This window comes from Panicum virgatum, chromosome 7N, assembly GCF_016808335.1.
Source record: "Panicum virgatum strain AP13 chromosome 7N, P.virgatum_v5, whole genome shotgun sequence".
In the NCBI taxonomy this organism is placed as follows: Eukaryota; Viridiplantae; Streptophyta; class Magnoliopsida; order Poales; family Poaceae; genus Panicum; species Panicum virgatum.
In genome coordinates, this window is record NC_053151.1 from 36,368,773 (window position 1) to 36,386,273 (window position 17,501).

Consider the following 17,501-nt stretch of genomic DNA (forward strand, 5'->3'; position numbering starts at 1 on the left):
CATTTAGTATACTTTGCGAGCATTTGAAGTTAAACAAAAAAAGTGCATACAAAAGTATACAAATACAATGTAAAAGTAGTACAAAAGAGGGTTGGAGGGTTCATTTAGGCTAAAACATATTATACAAACATTCATTTAGTATACTTTGCGGGCATTTGAATTTAAACTAAAAAAGAAAAAAAATTGAATTTAACCTAAACCGACCGGTTACCGGTCAAACCGACCGGTAACCGGTCAAACCGGACGGTTAGCCGTTTGAAACCGGTATAATTGCGGGTTTTGAATTCAAATTTGAGTTTGACCGGTTTTTACCGGTAACCGGTCAAACCGGACCGGTTAACCGGAACCGGTGGCCGGCAGTTCGGTGCAATCGGTCGGATAAAAAAACCTTGCCGCGCGCTCGCGGCCCGCACCAACCGCGGCGACGTGAACGCCCCAACCGAACCTTCCCCGTCTCGCCGTCTCGGCCTCCGTAGACCGTAACACGAATTCCGCTCGCCGGATGCTCTCGCGCGAGTCGCGCAGAATGACTCTTCAGATGTTCGGTACATCATCCGAATCCGTTGCGGGAAGCTTGCGACGGCTGGACGGAAGCCAGAGAGAGGCCGGTTGGGCTCACAGGCTGGCGCGCGAGCCGCGGAGACGCTTTCCTCTCGTCGCGTAGGCGTGCCTGGCCTAGTAGCCTTGTCCGGGGACAATGATAATGATCTTTTTTGGGAGCCTGACAGCAAGAGGATTGGCCATCATCTGCTCTCTGTCGTCAGTGATTCCCTTTTGCTAATAGTGGGGCACTCGTGCCGCCGCACGCCGTCCATCGGCTGCCCGTCTCCTTTTCCGCTTTCGCGCCCGAGAGGCGAGAGCAGAGCACGAGGGGGCACAGTCTGGGACCTCGCAGGACGGCAGGAGCGGCGCAACGCCTGCACGTGACAATCTGATGATGATTCATCAGTTACTAAAAAATCAGGAACTTTTTTTTTGAGAAACCGAGTTACATAATTTTATTAATATAACAGTTTACATTCAGAAGTTACAAGAACAACCCTGAAAGAAAAACAATTACAAACAAGTCCATGTAACATATCCCCGGTGATCCTCGCTGTTGGTGACCGGAGCCGCCGCCCGCCGCTCTCTCCCTGAAAGAAAGGAATGCCGAACTTGCGACTTGAAGCCGAACTCCAGCTCGACAAAGAAGCTTCAGAAGAAGCCACATCTAGTTTTTTGAAACCATCCTTGGCAGCAAGTGGCACACCGAAGAAATCGATGTACGCTTGAATCATTGAACGTCCAATTCCATCGCCGAGACGAAAGGAGATCTGGCGCCCCAAGAACTGTTGGCGACTCCGAATCACCAAGTAGCAAAGTGACACCAGCAGAAGAACTCCAACCCGATTTCTCAAGGTAGGAGTAAGATATATACCTCACAAAAGCAGTTTCGACACCCGCGCCACCACCAACGCCGACGCCGAAGATGCTCTGGAGGGACAAAAGAACCAGCAGCGCAAACGCTAATCCACCGGTAGATACAATCTTCCATCCTCCGGCAACCCTGTTGTTGGTTGCGATGCCAGTGGCCCAGTGACACCATGGACAACATAGGCACAACTGGCGAAAAGAAGCTCATAGAGGAATCGAGTACCAACGTATAAGAAAGCAAAAAAAGAACATCGTCGATATCAAATCCCCCACATAAAACACCAATTTTGTGCACCACGTGTCCCTGGAGCAACACCAAGCTCCGCCCACCACCACCTAAGAACATCACCAGAAAAGGAATGGAAGAGACAGAAAAATCCTGATGAATCTCTCACCAAAAAGAAAACCAACCCTAATACTAACCTATTAGTAGGGGTTATGTACATGCTCCCCTAGATCCCCAGTTCCCCTAGCACACCGGCGACACATAGGCCACCAGAGGCCGGAGGAACCCGGCGGATCCAGAGGAGGAAGACGGATTGCTTTGGAATCGCCCTCTCGCTGCTGTTGGGAAGAGTCCAGAGAGAGGTAGAAGCCCCGTGGCGGCTATTTGGCTGAGTCTGATTGGTTTGCATGTCAAAATGAAAAACAACCCACAACTCCGGCCCGTTTGCGACCAGTGTGCAAGACCGTGGCCCTAACTCTCCCTCCTGGAGGGCCCTAGAGCACACACAACCCAACACCAACACCAACGCCAACGCGGCCTGCCGCCTGCGGACTGCGTAAGTTTAAGCCCGGGAGAACACCAGCTGGCCAATAGGTGTTTTGGGCCTTACTAGTTAAGGCTGTTTTCCTTTTCTTTTTCCTTTTCTTTTTTTTCTCCTTTCCTATCCATTTCCTTCTCCCTTTTCATTTTTTATTAACTTTACCTACCTTATAATTTCTTGTAGATATTATTTATCCACACTGTAATTAATTCATTTATTCACAATTTGGACATGCTTGTTATGGACTACATGTTGAATTGGTCTAGTAAGAGATTTTTATTATTCAATGATGTATTTTGTTTTGTTCTAGTATTAAAAATCCACCCCATGATATATTTTCGATTGGTCTAGTTGTGAAAGATTATTGTTCTATGGCATACCGTGTATAATTACAGTAGTAAAAAAATGCTGTTCTATAGTCCTTTTTTGGTTGTTGCGACCAACAAATTTTTATCATTCCGTATTATATTTACTTTGTCTAACTATGATAAAACATAATTCCAATGTATATTTTGGCTGATCCAATTATGAGCTTTGTTAAGAGAAGGACCATGCATTGAGGACTTAGGTGGAAGACCGGGGGATCAAAATCACGCTAGCTCGACTACACCAAGGAGCTTTGCATTAAGGTTATGTTTGGAACATTAGCTTAGCGATAATTTTGAGGGCTAATGTTTAGTCTTGAATTGGTAGGCTAAAAATTATCCTAAGTCAGCTGATTGGATTCATGGGCTAATGTCCACCCTCTCTCTCATTCCCATAGTGCAGACTCTCCTTTTTTATGGGGTCCATGTAAATTAGCCCCATTAGACCTCCTCCAACAAGGGGAGACATAGCTGATGTCAAGTGAGACGGTGGAGAGAGAAATTGAAAAAAGTACGACGCTAGCTCTTATCTCGCCGCTAGCTTCTAGCTTGTTTCCCAAAACAATGAGAGGAGGCACAGAGATCAAAGAATGCTAGGAACTGCTTTTGTATTTTTTTAGTCGCTCTGAGCTCCACCTCGGCTGGCGATTTCGCCAAGGCTGTTGGAGGAGCCCTTAGCACCCTTTGGAAGGGCTAAAGATTTGGGGGATTAATTCACTTTAGTCCAAAATTATCCTACCTGTTTGGATGCATGAGGGATAATATAGGGCTAAAAGGTGGGGGATAAGAATTATCCCGTGTGTCCAAAGGCCTAGGCTATAAGCCCATCCGCTAGTGTAATAGTTGGTGCGGCAAATTTTGAATTTTATCAGTAAGATAGTAAAATAAATGAATCGTACCTGTGTTTTCTGCCTATCAGCAGTCGCATCGAAATCTTAGCATAAAGCTTTGTATTATGATATACATTTGAATATAGTACTATTGATTTGCTCAGAGGCTTCTAGGCATGCCTTTTTTGCTTTAAATGAATCATATCCATGTTGCCTGCCTGTCATCACAAGATTTCTCAACAATAATCTTTTTCATGACTCACATTTAATGTAGTATATTGTTGGTTCGTTCAAAGGTGTATGGACATGTATTATTTGAGAAATTTAACAATGGACTTGGATATTTCATGGAAACAGATTCCCTGACTTCAACTTAATAGTGAGACTCGCTCTCCTCGTATCCTATAAATAGAAGAGCTAGTGCAAGCATTGTTTGTAGGTTAGCACAGAGGAAGCACTTGGCCTAGCAATCTCATCCGTATCCTTGTTCTAGTACATGATGGCCACAAAAGTAGCCATTCAAGTCATGGTCTTTGCTCTAGTTTTTATCATGCTCGCAACGCATCCAGGTTGGGGTGAGCAAGACTGTTATGATGAGAAAGATGCAGTTATACGCAAATGCATGGTAACCATCATATTTATTGGTGATTACGTTGATTTTTTAGAAAGACAGGCAGATCTCCCTGCCCCATTTTCATTACGAAAACAAGGCACCAGTTACAGCGGTTTTTAGCTCAGTTTAGCGACACACGCAGCTGCTAGGAGAACCTACTATCCCACAGAAGATAGGCAGAGCCAAGCAGCACAGTACAAAGAGCTTAGAGAATACTTATTACATCTTAACCTGAGCAAGAGTATGAAACTTCAGCAAAAGGTAGGCATCATTCCAGCTTGAATGCGCCGGTCTTCATTTTCTTCAGGTATGGCCAATCTCCAAAGGGGCCGCGAGGACCCCCTCTAGAAAGGCGCACCATGCATCTATTGAGACCTTCAGGTGCTCCGGCTCCCGGAAGATCGGCTCCCACATCCTTGTACAGCTCCATATTATCTTCAACACTTGTTTTATATCCCGCCACTGCTGATCACGAAAAACCATATTATTTCGAGCCAGCCATAACCCCCAGCACACCCCTGCAGAGAGGCTGTTGGCCGTGCAAAATTTTTTGGAATCCAACCACTTAGTAGCCATATAAGTATAAGAGCCTACATGAATGTTAATGAACTGTTCAAAATAAGCCCAGGTTTTTCTGGCCACCACACACTGGAAGAAGAGGTGATTAATAGTCTCAATCTCATCACAAAACCTGCAGTTTTTTGGTTTATCCACCCCTCGTTTTGCTAGGTTATCAACAGTCATCAGCTTATTATTTGAAAGTAACCAGAGAAAGACTTGGATTTTTGGAGGTACCTTAATGTTCCACACAACAGGGACAAAAACAAGTTGAACTCCTCTAAAATTAATAACCGCATACAGAGATTGCGTCGAGTAAATACCATTACTTTCATATTGCCACACCAGTGATTACGTTGATCCGAGCAACATATGTCGTGCAACTGTGCAAGAATCTGACATGGCTTGTGTTTGTCATGTCATCTCCAAAAGCGAACAGCGTAAAATAAGTGTCGTTAAACTAGTTCGGCTTGCACGTCAACTTGCACGTCAATGTGGCAAGCCGGTGCTAGTTGGAAGCAAATGCGGAAGTAAGTACGAATTAATACTATTGATTTTTTTGAAAAAACTTTTTAGACCTATATATCTTCTATATATTTGTTAATAAGTAGTTATAAATAGATAAGGATGATAGAATTAGGATCGACTAGGTGTAGACCGGAAGGTTACTTTCTTTCTCCAGGGGCCACCGCGGGTTCGTCGGTGAGGATCTGCGCTAGGGCAGCGACGCGCAGTGCAGTGGCTGGTGTAGAGGGCGCCGGTGGGAGCTGATGCCGGCGTGGTGCAGTGGCTGCGTTGGTGGCGGCTTCCCGTCGCTTCGGCACCCCGCAGATCGGATCGCGGTTATGGACAGTGGAGCAGTGGCGGCTGTGGTGAATCTTGTAACCCTAGCCACTGACCCCCACCTCCTATTTATGGCACTGCGCGATGGGGGTCCACCAGCCTCGCATTGGGCTGGGCGCTCCCGTTCAGAGCGCGAGTCAAAGGCCCAGTTGCCCGTTGGGCCAACTGGTGGAGATCAACCCAACATTCTCCCCCTTGATCTCATCTTTACTTTTAACTTCATACATTTTACTTCTTTTCTTATTTCATCACAGATTAATGCATAGAGTAGCTTCATCGTCACGGTCAGTTGCCGATAGATTCAACAACTACAATACACGTCTCTGTTCTGAAATAGATTCTTTAGCTTTTGGGCCCTTTATTGTCCGGAAAACATAGGCTATACCATAAACCCATGTCGACTGTGCGTTCTCTGTACACACTGGGCGGTAAGCTTTTAATGAGTGGATCCACAAACACTTGACTGTCATTTAAACTCGCAATGCATTCCAATCATGATTCCGGATTTTCTCCTTTACAACGTATAACTTTGTGTCAACGTGTTTGGCACCACAGTTGACTCGTTGTCATAGGAGCAAACTAGTTTAATGGTTATCACTGCTGTCAACCATTATCAACTCCGGGTACAAGTTCCATTAAGCATTTTGCCTGTCCCTCAGCCTCGTATCATGCTATACTATATCTTTGCATCACATTGATCATAATTGCTTTGTTTTGGAGCTTTTCCACACAAAACCTCCAAGTGTGAAAGTTAGCGACAATTGTGGATTTCGCTACACATTTCACATGTTCTACTTTTGTACTCACAATTTTTTGAGAGTACTTGATCTTTCCAACTTAGCATGAGGCCGACATTCTCAATTTTGTTCCAGTGATCTATATCTGGATTGAACTTTTGCCAAAATAACCCGGATACACAAAATATGTCAGGGTAAGTTCTTTACTTGCGCGCCTATAAAGCTTCCAACAGCTGAAGCATTTGGAACTATTTCCATTTCACATTGGTTCCTGGAACACTAAGGTTCCCAAAACTATTACCCTTGACGATAGGAACATGCATAAGTTTATTCATATGCATACTTCATTTCTTTAGAATCTTTTCCAAGTATGCCTTTGTTGTAACCATAATACCCCTTCCTTTTATCTTGATGAGTTTCAATTCGTAGAATGAAAACCCATCATCGAGATCAAAATTTGAGGACAAGAATTCTTTATCTATAACAATATTTTAACACCACCACTAGAAAGTAGGATGTTATCTTCACTTAAGATGTGGAAATCATATTTCCCATTCTTTTACTTTTCCTTAAAAGCTATTGCCCTCCTCAATCTCTTTTTAAACACCCAAAATTTCATACTGTTTTATTGAAACTTTAGATACCACCGTTTCATGGCTTACTTCAATCCATAGATGGATTTACTATTGTGGTAAATCGTATGTTCTTTCTTCTCTTTGACTAAAACTTTTGTCACAAATTTTGCTTTATATCTTTCAACATTCCCTCTGGAGTCACATTGCGTTTGTATGTCCATTATAACCTACTGTGATGTCTCTTTTAGGAATCATTTCTTTTTCCATGGTCTTAACCCATGGAATTCTTGTGACTTCCTCAAATGAGGTGAACAACCTCCATTTGTTTTTCTTTACTCTGTATAGGGATGCTGTTGCTCCTTTTCGCCAAATGACAATGGTCTAATTAGATTCTGCATAACAAGATCCTTCTTTACTTTATTCATTTTCTTTGAGAGCTAACAACATGTGTTGTATACAACATCAGCACGTATGAGATACTTGTTGTTCTTGAATCATTGAAGTGGACACGTATTCCTACTCCTCTTCAAGTCTTAGGTCTCTACATACCATGCTCCCCCAGACTTTGCCATCTTTTGTAAAGATGGCGTATCAATAAATCTCTTTGTTTGGGTTCTATCTGTTAAAAACTTTATATCTATTAAAAACTTTATATCTATTAAAAACTTTATATGTGCTCTGTAAGCACCATCTTACTATCTTGGAGGGTCGTCCAGCATGAATGCCGGAATTTAGCCATTTCTTTACATAGGGGTATCACTATAGTGACCGTTGTACTCCCCCTGACGGACACATTCATTCTTTAATAGATCATCTCTTGCTTTCAATGCACATTACAGGAGAGTACCTTTCTTAACTGTCTCATATTTCTCCCCCTCGAAATGTGGCTTGAACTTTTCTGCCACAATTTCGAAAACTATTCACAACTTTGTGAATGAGAAAACTTTTATTACTTCATCCACCTGATTATGTTATGCAGAACAAAGTATTTTCTTAATTCGTATGGGAGTACCTTTTATTCACTTTATTTTGATAACTCAATAGAGTCCTTTATTCGATATGACAGTACTTTTTCCTCATTTCACTTCACGAACTCAACAGAGTCTATTACCAGTACTTTAGCAAGTCACGCTCTCAAATCTTTCTTATCTTGAGGTTCATATGTAACTTTCCATTCTTCATTAAACTCAATGAGTGCTTAATCTCTGTGACACAATAGAAGTGCCCGATCAATTCTAGAATAGCAAAACTACTCCAAACTTTTCTCCCAGTGTGGGATAAACCAGTACATGAGTCATCACAACTTTCTCCCGCCATGCAGGATTAGCACTATGCCAACTTTATCCCGTCATGCGGATTATTTCATACTTTTCCAAACAAAAATGTCAGGATCGGTTCATATCAAATTCAGAAATAAATCTGAATATTCCATGACACACATGCTTAATCCGACGTTAGTCAAATTAAACATGTATTGACTTATCACAATTTTGAATGAACTCAAAATGAATTCTTTTTGATAGAGAGTACATAAGAGACATTTCTCAAAATGAACTCTTATTGCTTTATCTACTCTTCTTGGATAAATATCCTGAGTACTTTTCCTGTCAAGCTGTTCTTTACAGAGAATATATTCTCTTATGTAATGACCTTCTTTCTTTCTGAGTCACAAGTACCCAGTTCATTGTCTTTCGTCCTTCAAGGACAACATAGAACTCTTTGTCTGAAAAGTCAATAATCAATACTTTAAGTTCTATTCTATATCACCGTTGGGCAGAAATAGAATAATCTTTTACATTAATTCTGTATCACCGTTGGGCAGAAATGGAATTAATGTATGGAAAACTTAATAAACCTTAAAACCATATATCTGCTCCTCAAAATCAAATTCTCCCGTTGGTTCGAATTTAATTAGAGGATAATCAACTTTATTGCAGCGCAAACTAGAAAATACATTTCTCTAGTTTGAGAGCAGTTCTTTAGCTATTCTCTGAAATGGTCACTTCAATTGGCGAAATGATGCCACGAGGCCTCGGCGAGCTCTCGGCCGTCGGATCTGATCCGACGGCCATCCGCTCCCCCCGGCAGGAGAAAACCGGTCAGCGCCGGTTTCTCTGGAAACCCTAGCCCATTTCCACCCTCCCCTTTCTCTCTCCACGCGAAACGGCGGCGGCCACGGAGACGACGGCCATGGCGACCGCGGAGGAGGCGTGGCTGGCGCCGCCATCGACCCCCTCGCCGGCGCGCGCGCTCCGCCCATGCGGGAGCGCGCCGCCGTCGAGTGGCTTGGCGGCGGTGCCCTGAGCCCGCGCGTGCTCGTACCTCCGGCGTCCCGGACGGCGAGCGGCGGAGCCCCTCTGGGCCGCGTCCCGGCGAGCGGCGGCGCGGGACTTTTCCGCGCGGCGGTGGCCGGCGGTGTTGGCGGCGGACGGTGAGTACCCGCCGCCCTTTGCTCTAGGGTTAGGGTTTGACGTCGTTTTCGATCCAAGATCGATGTATTCATTCTTTCTCTTTGATTCTTTCCCCTGCTTTCTCAGCGCCAAACCGAGCGGAGCGGCAGTCAGCGGCCGTGCGGTAGTGCTTGAGCCGGAGCCCTCGCTGAGGCAGTGGCCGGCGACATCCAGGTGAGCGCCACCACCTTTCTTTTTGTTCTATGTGGTTAGGTTTGGCGATTCCTTTGTGCTTTTCGATTCTCTCTGTTCTTTGATTTCATTCGAAATCGTTTCCTTTAACTTTCCCGATCCGAGATCAGTGGTCTTTTCTTTGATGTGTTCCTCGATCCAAAATCAAGGTCTTTCTGTTTCTTTCGATCCGAGTCCGGATCCTTCTCAATCTCAATCCACACTCTAGATTGGCTCTGATGTCATTGATAGAATTAGGATCGACTAGGTGTAGACCGGAAGGTTACTTTCTTTCTCCAGGGGCCACCGCGGGTTCGTCGGTGAGGATCTGCGCTAGGGCAGCGACGCGCAGTGCAGTGGCTGGTGTAGAGGGCGCCGGTGGAGCTGATGCCGGCGTGGTGCAGTGGCTGCGCTGGTGGCGGCTTCCCGTCGCTTCGGCACCCCGCAGATCGGATCGCGGTTATGGACAGTGGAGCAGTGGCGGCTGTGGTGAATCTTGTAACCCTAGCCACTGACCCAATCTCCTATTTATGGCACTGCGCGACGGGGCCCACCAGCCTCGCATTGGGCTGGGCGCTCCCGATCAGAGCGCGAGTCAAAGGCCCAGTTGTCCCTCCAACCGGTGGAGATCAACCGAACAAAGGAGTGAGGAGATTTGCATGCATAAGATGATACAATGACATTTTTTTAATCCTCAGCTTGGACGGTTCCACCCCCACTATCGCCACCCTCGCAGAGTGCGCATCCATGAGAGTTTGTCAAGGAGAGCGCGCGGCATCCAAGGAAGAATCGTGAAACGGAAGAATAACAATGTGATCAGCTCTTGTTTTGTGTCATGTACTCTGTCATGGCAAGATAACGAAGACCAATAAAATTATTACCAGAAGAGTATGATGAGGCACCTGCATCTCGTTCGGGTCTCATTGTGTCATCTCACCGTGGCCACTGGGCACTGGCCGGCCGCCGGCGTCGTCGGTCTCTTCAAGTTTTACCCCAGGGAGAGGGAGGGGCGCGTGCATCGGCGCATGCCCGGCCGGCTTGTTGCCGCGGTAGCTAGCTACAGAGTGGGGGTGGCTGCGTGGCTGGGTAGAGGAGCTCATTGAAAATTTCCTACCCCACTGGCCTTTACGGGTTTCACATGCGCTGCTGCCTGCAGGTTGCTTTCGACCCAACCCGGCCACTGTAGGGGCGTATGATCGGATCGTCCGGCAGTGAATGGGAACTGCCAGTTGGTTGCGGATTCGACCGGCCGGCGGTAGATAGAATTGGTGCCTCTGCCTCGTGCATTTTCGGCTAGTTTCCTGGCCGGATCGGAGCACGTACCCTTTTCCGGTGCCGCGGGTACAGCCACGCCACTGGATGGTGGATGATGCATGCAGCGGCACACATGGCGGCGATGCAGTTGGCCAGTACCACCGGGCACCAGCACGGCTGCAGTACGACGCACCACTGCTGTCTGCTGCACTGTTACCGGAGGAGGAGCTTTTGAACCTTTCTGATGGGAGTTACCAGGGTACAGCAACGCTCCGTTTTACCTGTAGGCCTCTCGCCGGAATTAAGCCGGGGGGTGGGTGCACTGCAGCGGGTGGTGGCTGGGACAGTGCCACAATGGGACGAGCTAGCAGGAGGAACTGTTCGTTCGGTGAGACCAGCGAAGGGTTCGCCTGCTGGTAGAGCTTTCCACGGTGAGCTGGACCTGAACCCAGTGATCCGGCATGCGAGGGTTCAGTTTGTTTGTAAGGGAGTACTTGCTGAACAGTGGAGAGCTAGAGCGAAGCAATGTACTCCGCTTGCGCGGCTGATGGTTGCTGAACAGTGGAGTATGCTCTGCTTGCATGGCTGGTTGACACCGTGTTACGGAGGCTCGGCACGGATTACGCCGATCTTCGTCATCGCAAGGCCTATGATTTTTGGTAGGGTACGTAGCCTTGCTCGGCTCAAGATTAAATGGCCATTAACTCCGGTTTTAAGCTCGGCTGGCATCGTGCTACCCCCTCGTCCTCTCGTCAGAATCACGTACGGAGCTCCCCATGCTTCCTTTCCTGCGCTGCCCTGCTTTGCTTCCTTTGTAGTAGTACGATTCAGTTTCAGCCTCAGCTCTCAGGGGCGTGCGCGTCCTCCCTGCGTTGGAGTACGTGGAGCACCAAATCCCCTTTCCTTCACGGGCCCGTTTGGACGCAAATCTAATTCCACGATCGGGCGTTGGTTTTTTTTAAGCATAAGGAGTACTGGGCAGTGATGTAAAATTTTTAGGCACTCGTATTGACCGGACTCAATGTAGACGAGGCTGTCCGAGTAGTCTCGGAACACGCCATACTGAAGCACTCACACCACCACACACACTCACACCCACCACGCATGCCCGCCTCAGCACCTGATGCGACACCCGTGCACATCCCAGACAGGAATCGAACCTGGGCGGGCGGCTCCACGACGGGGCGCTTACCATCGCGCTTTCGCACGGGCATTGGTTTCCGAACCAACAATCGATGCTCCGGTTCGTGTCTTGTGTGAGACCCACACATATATTTTTCAGCGGAGAACCGATAAACCTTCTTCCCCGTGGTTGACACACGCACACTCTCCATTCTTTTTCCCCTTGTTTTTTTTTCTCTTTGCTCCGTTGCTCCTCTCAGATGCAAGCGGCAGTCAGCGGTGACAGGGCCCACAGTGAGCTGTAGACGATGGTCGGAGCTCGCATGCACGGTAGCGTGCGGCATCATCTGTACTAATTTGTGCATTTTCTCACCCCTACCCTTTGTAGATCTGAGCGAGTTAACAGCTCGACGATGCTCATGCTTGAACTTGAAGCCTAGTGGTCTGCCGCTCCAAGAGGCGATAGAGATTGGTGGCGAACAACTCTCGAGGGGCCGGTGGGGAAATTGCCGTAAGCTGCTTGCTAGGTGGTGGGGATGGTGGCAGCGATGGATCCCAGCGTTCCTCGAGGGCTTGCGCGCAGCTCGCAGAGCTCGGCGCTGGTGAGCAAGTCATTGTTTCTCTCAAAATTTTGCTGTACAATTTTTGTTACACAAGTTTTGTTGCACAAAATTTTTTCACACAAGTTTTGTTGTATAAAATTGATATTTGGTGTCTTAAATTTTGTTTGGTAATGGCTTGTCTCTTCTCTTTGATTTTGATTTCCAATTTTTGTCGTACAAATTTTTTGTGTGGATGTTTTTGTACACAATTTGTTCGTACAAATTATTGGTCCAAAATATTGTACGTAATATTTTTTGATTCAAACTTTTCCTTCAAAATATGTTACTCATTATTTTCTGTGCAAACTTTTGCTTCAAAATTTTGTTAGACATTTTTTTTACAAACTTGTGCTTCAAATTTTGTTATGTAAATCTTTTGTACAAACATTTTGTTTTCAAAGTTTGTTTGAACTGTATTTTATCGCCAATCAAACGACAAAATCCCGAAAGAGAATGAAATCCCAGCTATTGCACTCGTAAAAAATCGGGTGTGTGTTTCCTAAAAGGGAAAGGTACAGAATGTCCTAGTACAGGCCCGCGGCGGGGTATGTCTGAAATGGATTGTTTTTTTTTTTGAGCAACTGAAATGGATTGTTGGGAAGCTTCCTGATGCGCGCGCTGATTAGAAAATCCCCCGTTTGGATCATCAGAAACTCGCTCGAAAGAGAGGCCGATTTCCTTGCATGAACTGTCAATCCACATGATCACACCACACCATTTCTTCCACGGGGCCGAGCCGCCGAGGTCGTGTAGTGGCGCCATGCCGCCATCACACGCTCCGACGTCGACGCCCCGTGCTTCAGAAACCCCTTCCCTCCCTGTGAACCCACCCCGCCACCCGCGCCGCACCCGGAGATGGGGGTCCCCACTCCTGGCGCCTGCCTTTGATGCCCACAGGCCACAGCGACCCTCTGCCGCCGCGGCGCCGCCAGCGCGCGCCTGCCTCCCATCCCATCCCCTGCTGGCCGCACAGCGCACATGATCCGAGACGCCCAGTCAGCCATGTCACGGCCGCCTCAAAGCGAAGCTGCCAACCACCACTGTGCACTGCACCCGGAGCCGGAGGGCGAGCCCGCGATGCTAGCTTGCGCTCCCGTGCCCGTCCCGGCGTGGTCCTCGCGCCCTGCCGGGGCGAGAGCGGAGAGCCAAAGTGAAGCGTGGAAATTGCTCCGCCTTCCGCCCACTAAAAGACTGTTCGGCTGGTAGAATGAACAGTGTTCGGCTGGTAGAATGAATAGTATTAAAACAAGTATTGTGGGCCGGCGGAGAGCCGGCTGGATCCTCCGTGGCAGTGGAGAGAGAGGCGAGTGGACGCCTCGCTATCCGCCCGCTTAAAGCCGGCTAAGAGGCACGCCACTCTCACTGCCGTGCATTAAATGCACGCGGAGCCCACCGCCGAGCCAGCGTCTCTCAGCCGGCAGTCGGCGAGAACTATAATTCTTACTCTTATGTGAAATGAGATAAGTCGAAATAAGACAAGACAATCCATGCCAAAATCAGCCGAACAGCCCGCCCAACTGGCACCCCCGGCTTTAACTCGGCAGCGCGCCCTCGAGGTGCCCCGCGGCCGCGGGCGGCCGGGCGGCCTCTCTCTCATCTCCATCCATCTCCCGTCTATAAGAGGGACACCGCCACGCCACCTTTCCGTCCCCGTGCGCCACGCCCCCGCCACTTGGCCGCTCGCCTCGCCCCCCCCCCCCCCCCCCCCCCCCCCCCCCGCGTCTCTCTCAGAGTCTCAGTGCGAGTGAAGGTGTGAGCCCGCGATGGACGCTCTGCTCGTGACCAGCTACGCCGTCGTCGCCGCGGCGGCGGCGCTCCTCGGGGCCGCCCCGGGCGCCTCCGCGGCGCCGCGCGCCTTCTTCGTGTTCGGGGACTCCCTCGTCGACAACGGCAACAACAACTACCTCATGACCACGGCGCGCGCCGACGCGCCGCCCTACGGGATCGACTTCCCGACGCACATGCCCACGGGGAGGTTCTCCAACGGGCTCAACATCCCGGACATCATCAGCGAGCACCTCGGCTCCGAGCCCGCGCTGCCGTACCTCAGCCCCTACCTCCGCGGCGACAAGCTGCTCGTCGGAGCCAACTTCGCGTCCGCCGGCGTCGGCATCCTCGACGACACCGGCATACAATTCGTAAGAAACCCAATTCCCGAGCTCTACAAGTTCTTGGTGCCAGCACTTGTCAGTTGTCACCGGCATTTTCGTCGGTCTGCCGAGTGTAGGTGTTTCTTTGGTGCCCCCCAATTTAACGCATTGTCTGCAGGTGAACATCATCAGGATCGGGCAGCAGCTGGAGAACTTCCAGGAGTACCAGCAGAAGCTGGCGGCGTTCGTCGGCGAGGACGCGGCGGCGCAGGTCGTGAACAACGCGCTCGTGCTCATCACGCTCGGCGGCAACGACTTCGTCAACAACTACTACCTGGTGCCCTTCTCCGTCCGCTCCCGCCAGTTCGCCATCCAAGACTACGTCCCCTACCTCATCTCCGAGTACAGGAAAATCCTCACGGTCATTTCCTTCAGCTTTCTTCAAATTCCAACTACTCTTCCACCAACATTAATTTAGCCTTAGAATCACGCAACTCAAAGATATTCTAGGAGCAAAATCAAACAATTAAACATGGCAGCTAAGGTTTCCAGTACAAAATTGACTATAGCTATTATGCTTCTGCTGCCAAAATTTAAAAAAAATGGAAGTAGGAAATGCTGCAAACTGGCTGGAACAGAAGCAGCAAGACATGGGTCGGTAGCTACCTGACTGTTGGCGTTGGATTCCGGGAAGGGACACCAACAGTAGTAGGTGATCACCTCTCGGTGTTTAGTAATTTTTGGGCAGTACGTTCTGCGTGCTACGAGTAACTAACTGACAAGGCCTGTATAGTTGCTCCATGCCGAAGCACTGCTAGACAGTTTCTGCACCCACAGTTTTCAGCAGTTCTAGGCACCATCCCGTGGAAGGTGACAACAAAACCCTTCATGGGCAGTTTGAGTGCGTGGCAGCAGTCTGATATGTTCCCTAGGAGGCAAGACTCCAAACCTGCCTGCAATTCAGCTCGCAATTGCAGCCACCAGTGCCGGCAAGGTGCTCATCAGTGGCTCAGTGCTCACGCAGTCAGTCACTCCGATTCCGAATGCTGTTCACCACAACAACCAACTACTGTATTCGTATTGGAGCTTCATCTTCATCATACAAGTAGTACTGCAGAAATAGGAAGAACGTACACGACACACAAAACCCGTTTTCTCCTTAAGCCTAGAGGACAGCAAATTGAGCATGGTGTTTAACTGCCTAGGTGATTTGGATTATTACAGGCCAATCTTCTGTAGACATCATGTCCTATGCTAGTCGCCAGTAGTCCTGTGCTCTTGTTGCATGAGAGCTCAGGACTTTCTACTCTTCTCCGAGCAGTGCAAACTGCAAAAGGCGCAGCTGTTCATCAGTCATCTCGCTTAACCGGCAACGCGAGACGCCCCGCAAATAGCACCCGAAAACCGTACACGGATTTTTCAAATTCCAGCCCCACACCGACGCGCATCTCGTATTGAAACGAAGAGGAGGAGGGGGGGAGCAGATCGTCGCCGTACCTGATCTCCGTGCCGCCGGTATGATGCAACGCTCCGTTCACATTAATGGCGGCTCATCCGCTCATGGGTCCATTGGCAATAGGCCCTGTTGAAACGACAGCTTTTTTACCGGCCTACTGGTAACTCGCAGCTCAAAAGGAATCCCCGGCCGGCGCCGGCCGAAGTCCCCAGCTGGCCGGGGAGCGGCGGCGGTCCGTGCGCCTCTGCGATGTGTCGGCGGCCGCGTTCGTTCAGCGTGCTGTCGCACACCGCAGGCTGCACACTGGACTACTGGGAGGTCAGTCAGTCAGTCAGTAGGTAGTAGCCGGCCTTGAAGAAACAACACTGGCCTTGGCCTGATCTATCTCCGGCTCTCCGCTGTTAAAATCAGCTGGCGGGGGCTGTCATCAACGTGAAATTAAAACAGCTGTCATCAACGGGAAAAATTGACACACGGACGGGCACGCGCCAAAGGCGTCGATCACATTTATTTACTGGTGAGCCCGGCCGGTGGTCGGGCGGTATTTACTCCCGCCACGTGCATGAACAGTCAGCTAGCCGTCGTGCGGCCTAGCACTTGCATTGCACTACAGTGTACCGGCCGGGCTGACAACGCGGCGACGTGCAGCGGCTGTACGAGCTCGGCGCCCGGCGCGTGGTGGTGACGGGCACGGGGATGATCGGGTGCGTGCCGGCGGAGCTGGCCATGCACAGCGTCGACGGCGAGTGCGCGCGCGACCTCACGGAGGCGGCCGACCTCTTCAACCCGCAGCTGGTGCGGATGCTCGCCGGCCTCAACGCCGAGATCGGCAGCGACGTCTTCATCGCCGCCAACACCAACCGGGTCAGCTTCGACTTCATGTTCAACCCCCAGGACTACGGTACGCACGCACGCACGCACGCGTCTCTATCTACCTGCTGGGTGCATGGGACCACCTTGCCAGACACCATGGTCTGAAAATTTATTTGAAATTGAAGCTTTGATCGATGTCGTGCAGGGTTCGTGACGTCCAAGGTGGCGTGCTGCGGGCAGGGCCCGTACAACGGGATCGGGCTGTGCACACCGGCGTCCAACGTGTGCCCCAACCGGGACGTGTACGCCTACTGGGACGCGTTCCACCCCACGGAGCGCGCCAACCGGATCATCGTCGGCCAGTTCATGCACGGCTCCACCGACCACATCAGCCCCCTGAACATCAGCACCATCCTCGCCATGGACACCAACAGGGGCTAGCTGGCTAGGAGGAGCTCGATCGATCTGCAGCGCCGCCGACAAGCTGATGCAACGGCCGGCGGCGGCGACACACATAGCTACATGCCACGCTGTATGTTCACGAATGAAGCTGGTGGTGGATCATTATTAGAGGTTTTGGTGTTCTTTCGATTTTTTTTTTTTGCGTGGTCGAGGTGAGGTGAAAATCAATGGTGAAAGTTCGAGCCTACTAGAGTGGATTTTTACCTATATTGGTCCAGATTAAATTGTCACTAGTCCGTCCGAATAATTCAAGAATTTGCTGCAGTGAAGTACTGGTAGCGGATCGTGAACTTGGGTACCGTGAATTCATTGCGGGTGTATATTTGGGCGGTTCGTTCGTTGGCAAAGTTCTCTATACATTTGTACAGTGGCAGCGGAGT

General features: G+C 49.3%; 2 protein-coding genes across 2 annotated transcripts; both read left to right on the forward strand.

The window, feature by feature from the left end:
* Positions 1 to 3,871: 3,871 nt before the first annotated feature.
* Positions 3,872 to 10,073, forward strand: LOC120681202. Its single transcript, XM_039962724.1, has 4 exons — positions 3,872 to 4,000; positions 4,296 to 4,369; positions 4,895 to 5,076; positions 10,021 to 10,073. Exons 1-4 carry the CDS (start codon positions 3,872 to 3,874, stop codon positions 10,071 to 10,073), a joined length of 438 nt encoding a protein of 145 aa, XP_039818658.1.
* Positions 10,074 to 13,971: 3,898 nt separating this feature from the next.
* Positions 13,972 to 17,411, forward strand: LOC120681461 (GDSL esterase/lipase LTL1-like). The gene is made up of 4 exons (XM_039962959.1): positions 13,972 to 14,438; positions 14,569 to 14,811; positions 16,495 to 16,747; positions 16,865 to 17,411. The coding sequence occupies exons 1-4, from the start codon at positions 14,064 to 14,066 to the stop codon at positions 17,098 to 17,100; spliced, it is 1,107 nt and encodes a 368-aa protein (XP_039818893.1). The 5' UTR covers positions 13,972 to 14,063; the 3' UTR covers positions 17,101 to 17,411.
* The last annotated feature ends 90 nt before the right edge of the window (positions 17,412 to 17,501 follow it).

Excerpts from the sequence above, each read along its gene's own strand:
- LOC120681202 (XM_039962724.1), top strand. The coding sequence starts at position 3,872 with ATGATGGCCACAAAAGTAGCCATTCAAGTCATGGTCTTTGCTCTAGTT. Across the intron at positions 4,001-4,295 it reads CAGTTATACGCAAATGCATG|GTATGGCCAATCTCCAAAGG; the intron begins GTAACCATCATA and ends CATTTTCTTCAG. Across the intron at positions 5,077-10,020 it reads AGTTGGAAGCAAATGCGGAA|CTTGGACGGTTCCACCCCCA; the intron begins GTAAGTACGAAT and ends TTTAATCCTCAG.
- LOC120681461 (XM_039962959.1), top strand. The coding sequence starts at position 14,064 with ATGGACGCTCTGCTCGTGACCAGCTACGCCGTCGTCGCCGCGGCGGCG. Across the intron at positions 14,439-14,568 it reads ACGACACCGGCATACAATTC|GTGAACATCATCAGGATCGG; the intron begins GTAAGAAACCCA and ends CATTGTCTGCAG. Across the intron at positions 16,748-16,864 it reads GTTCAACCCCCAGGACTACG|GGTTCGTGACGTCCAAGGTG; the intron begins GTACGCACGCAC and ends GATGTCGTGCAG.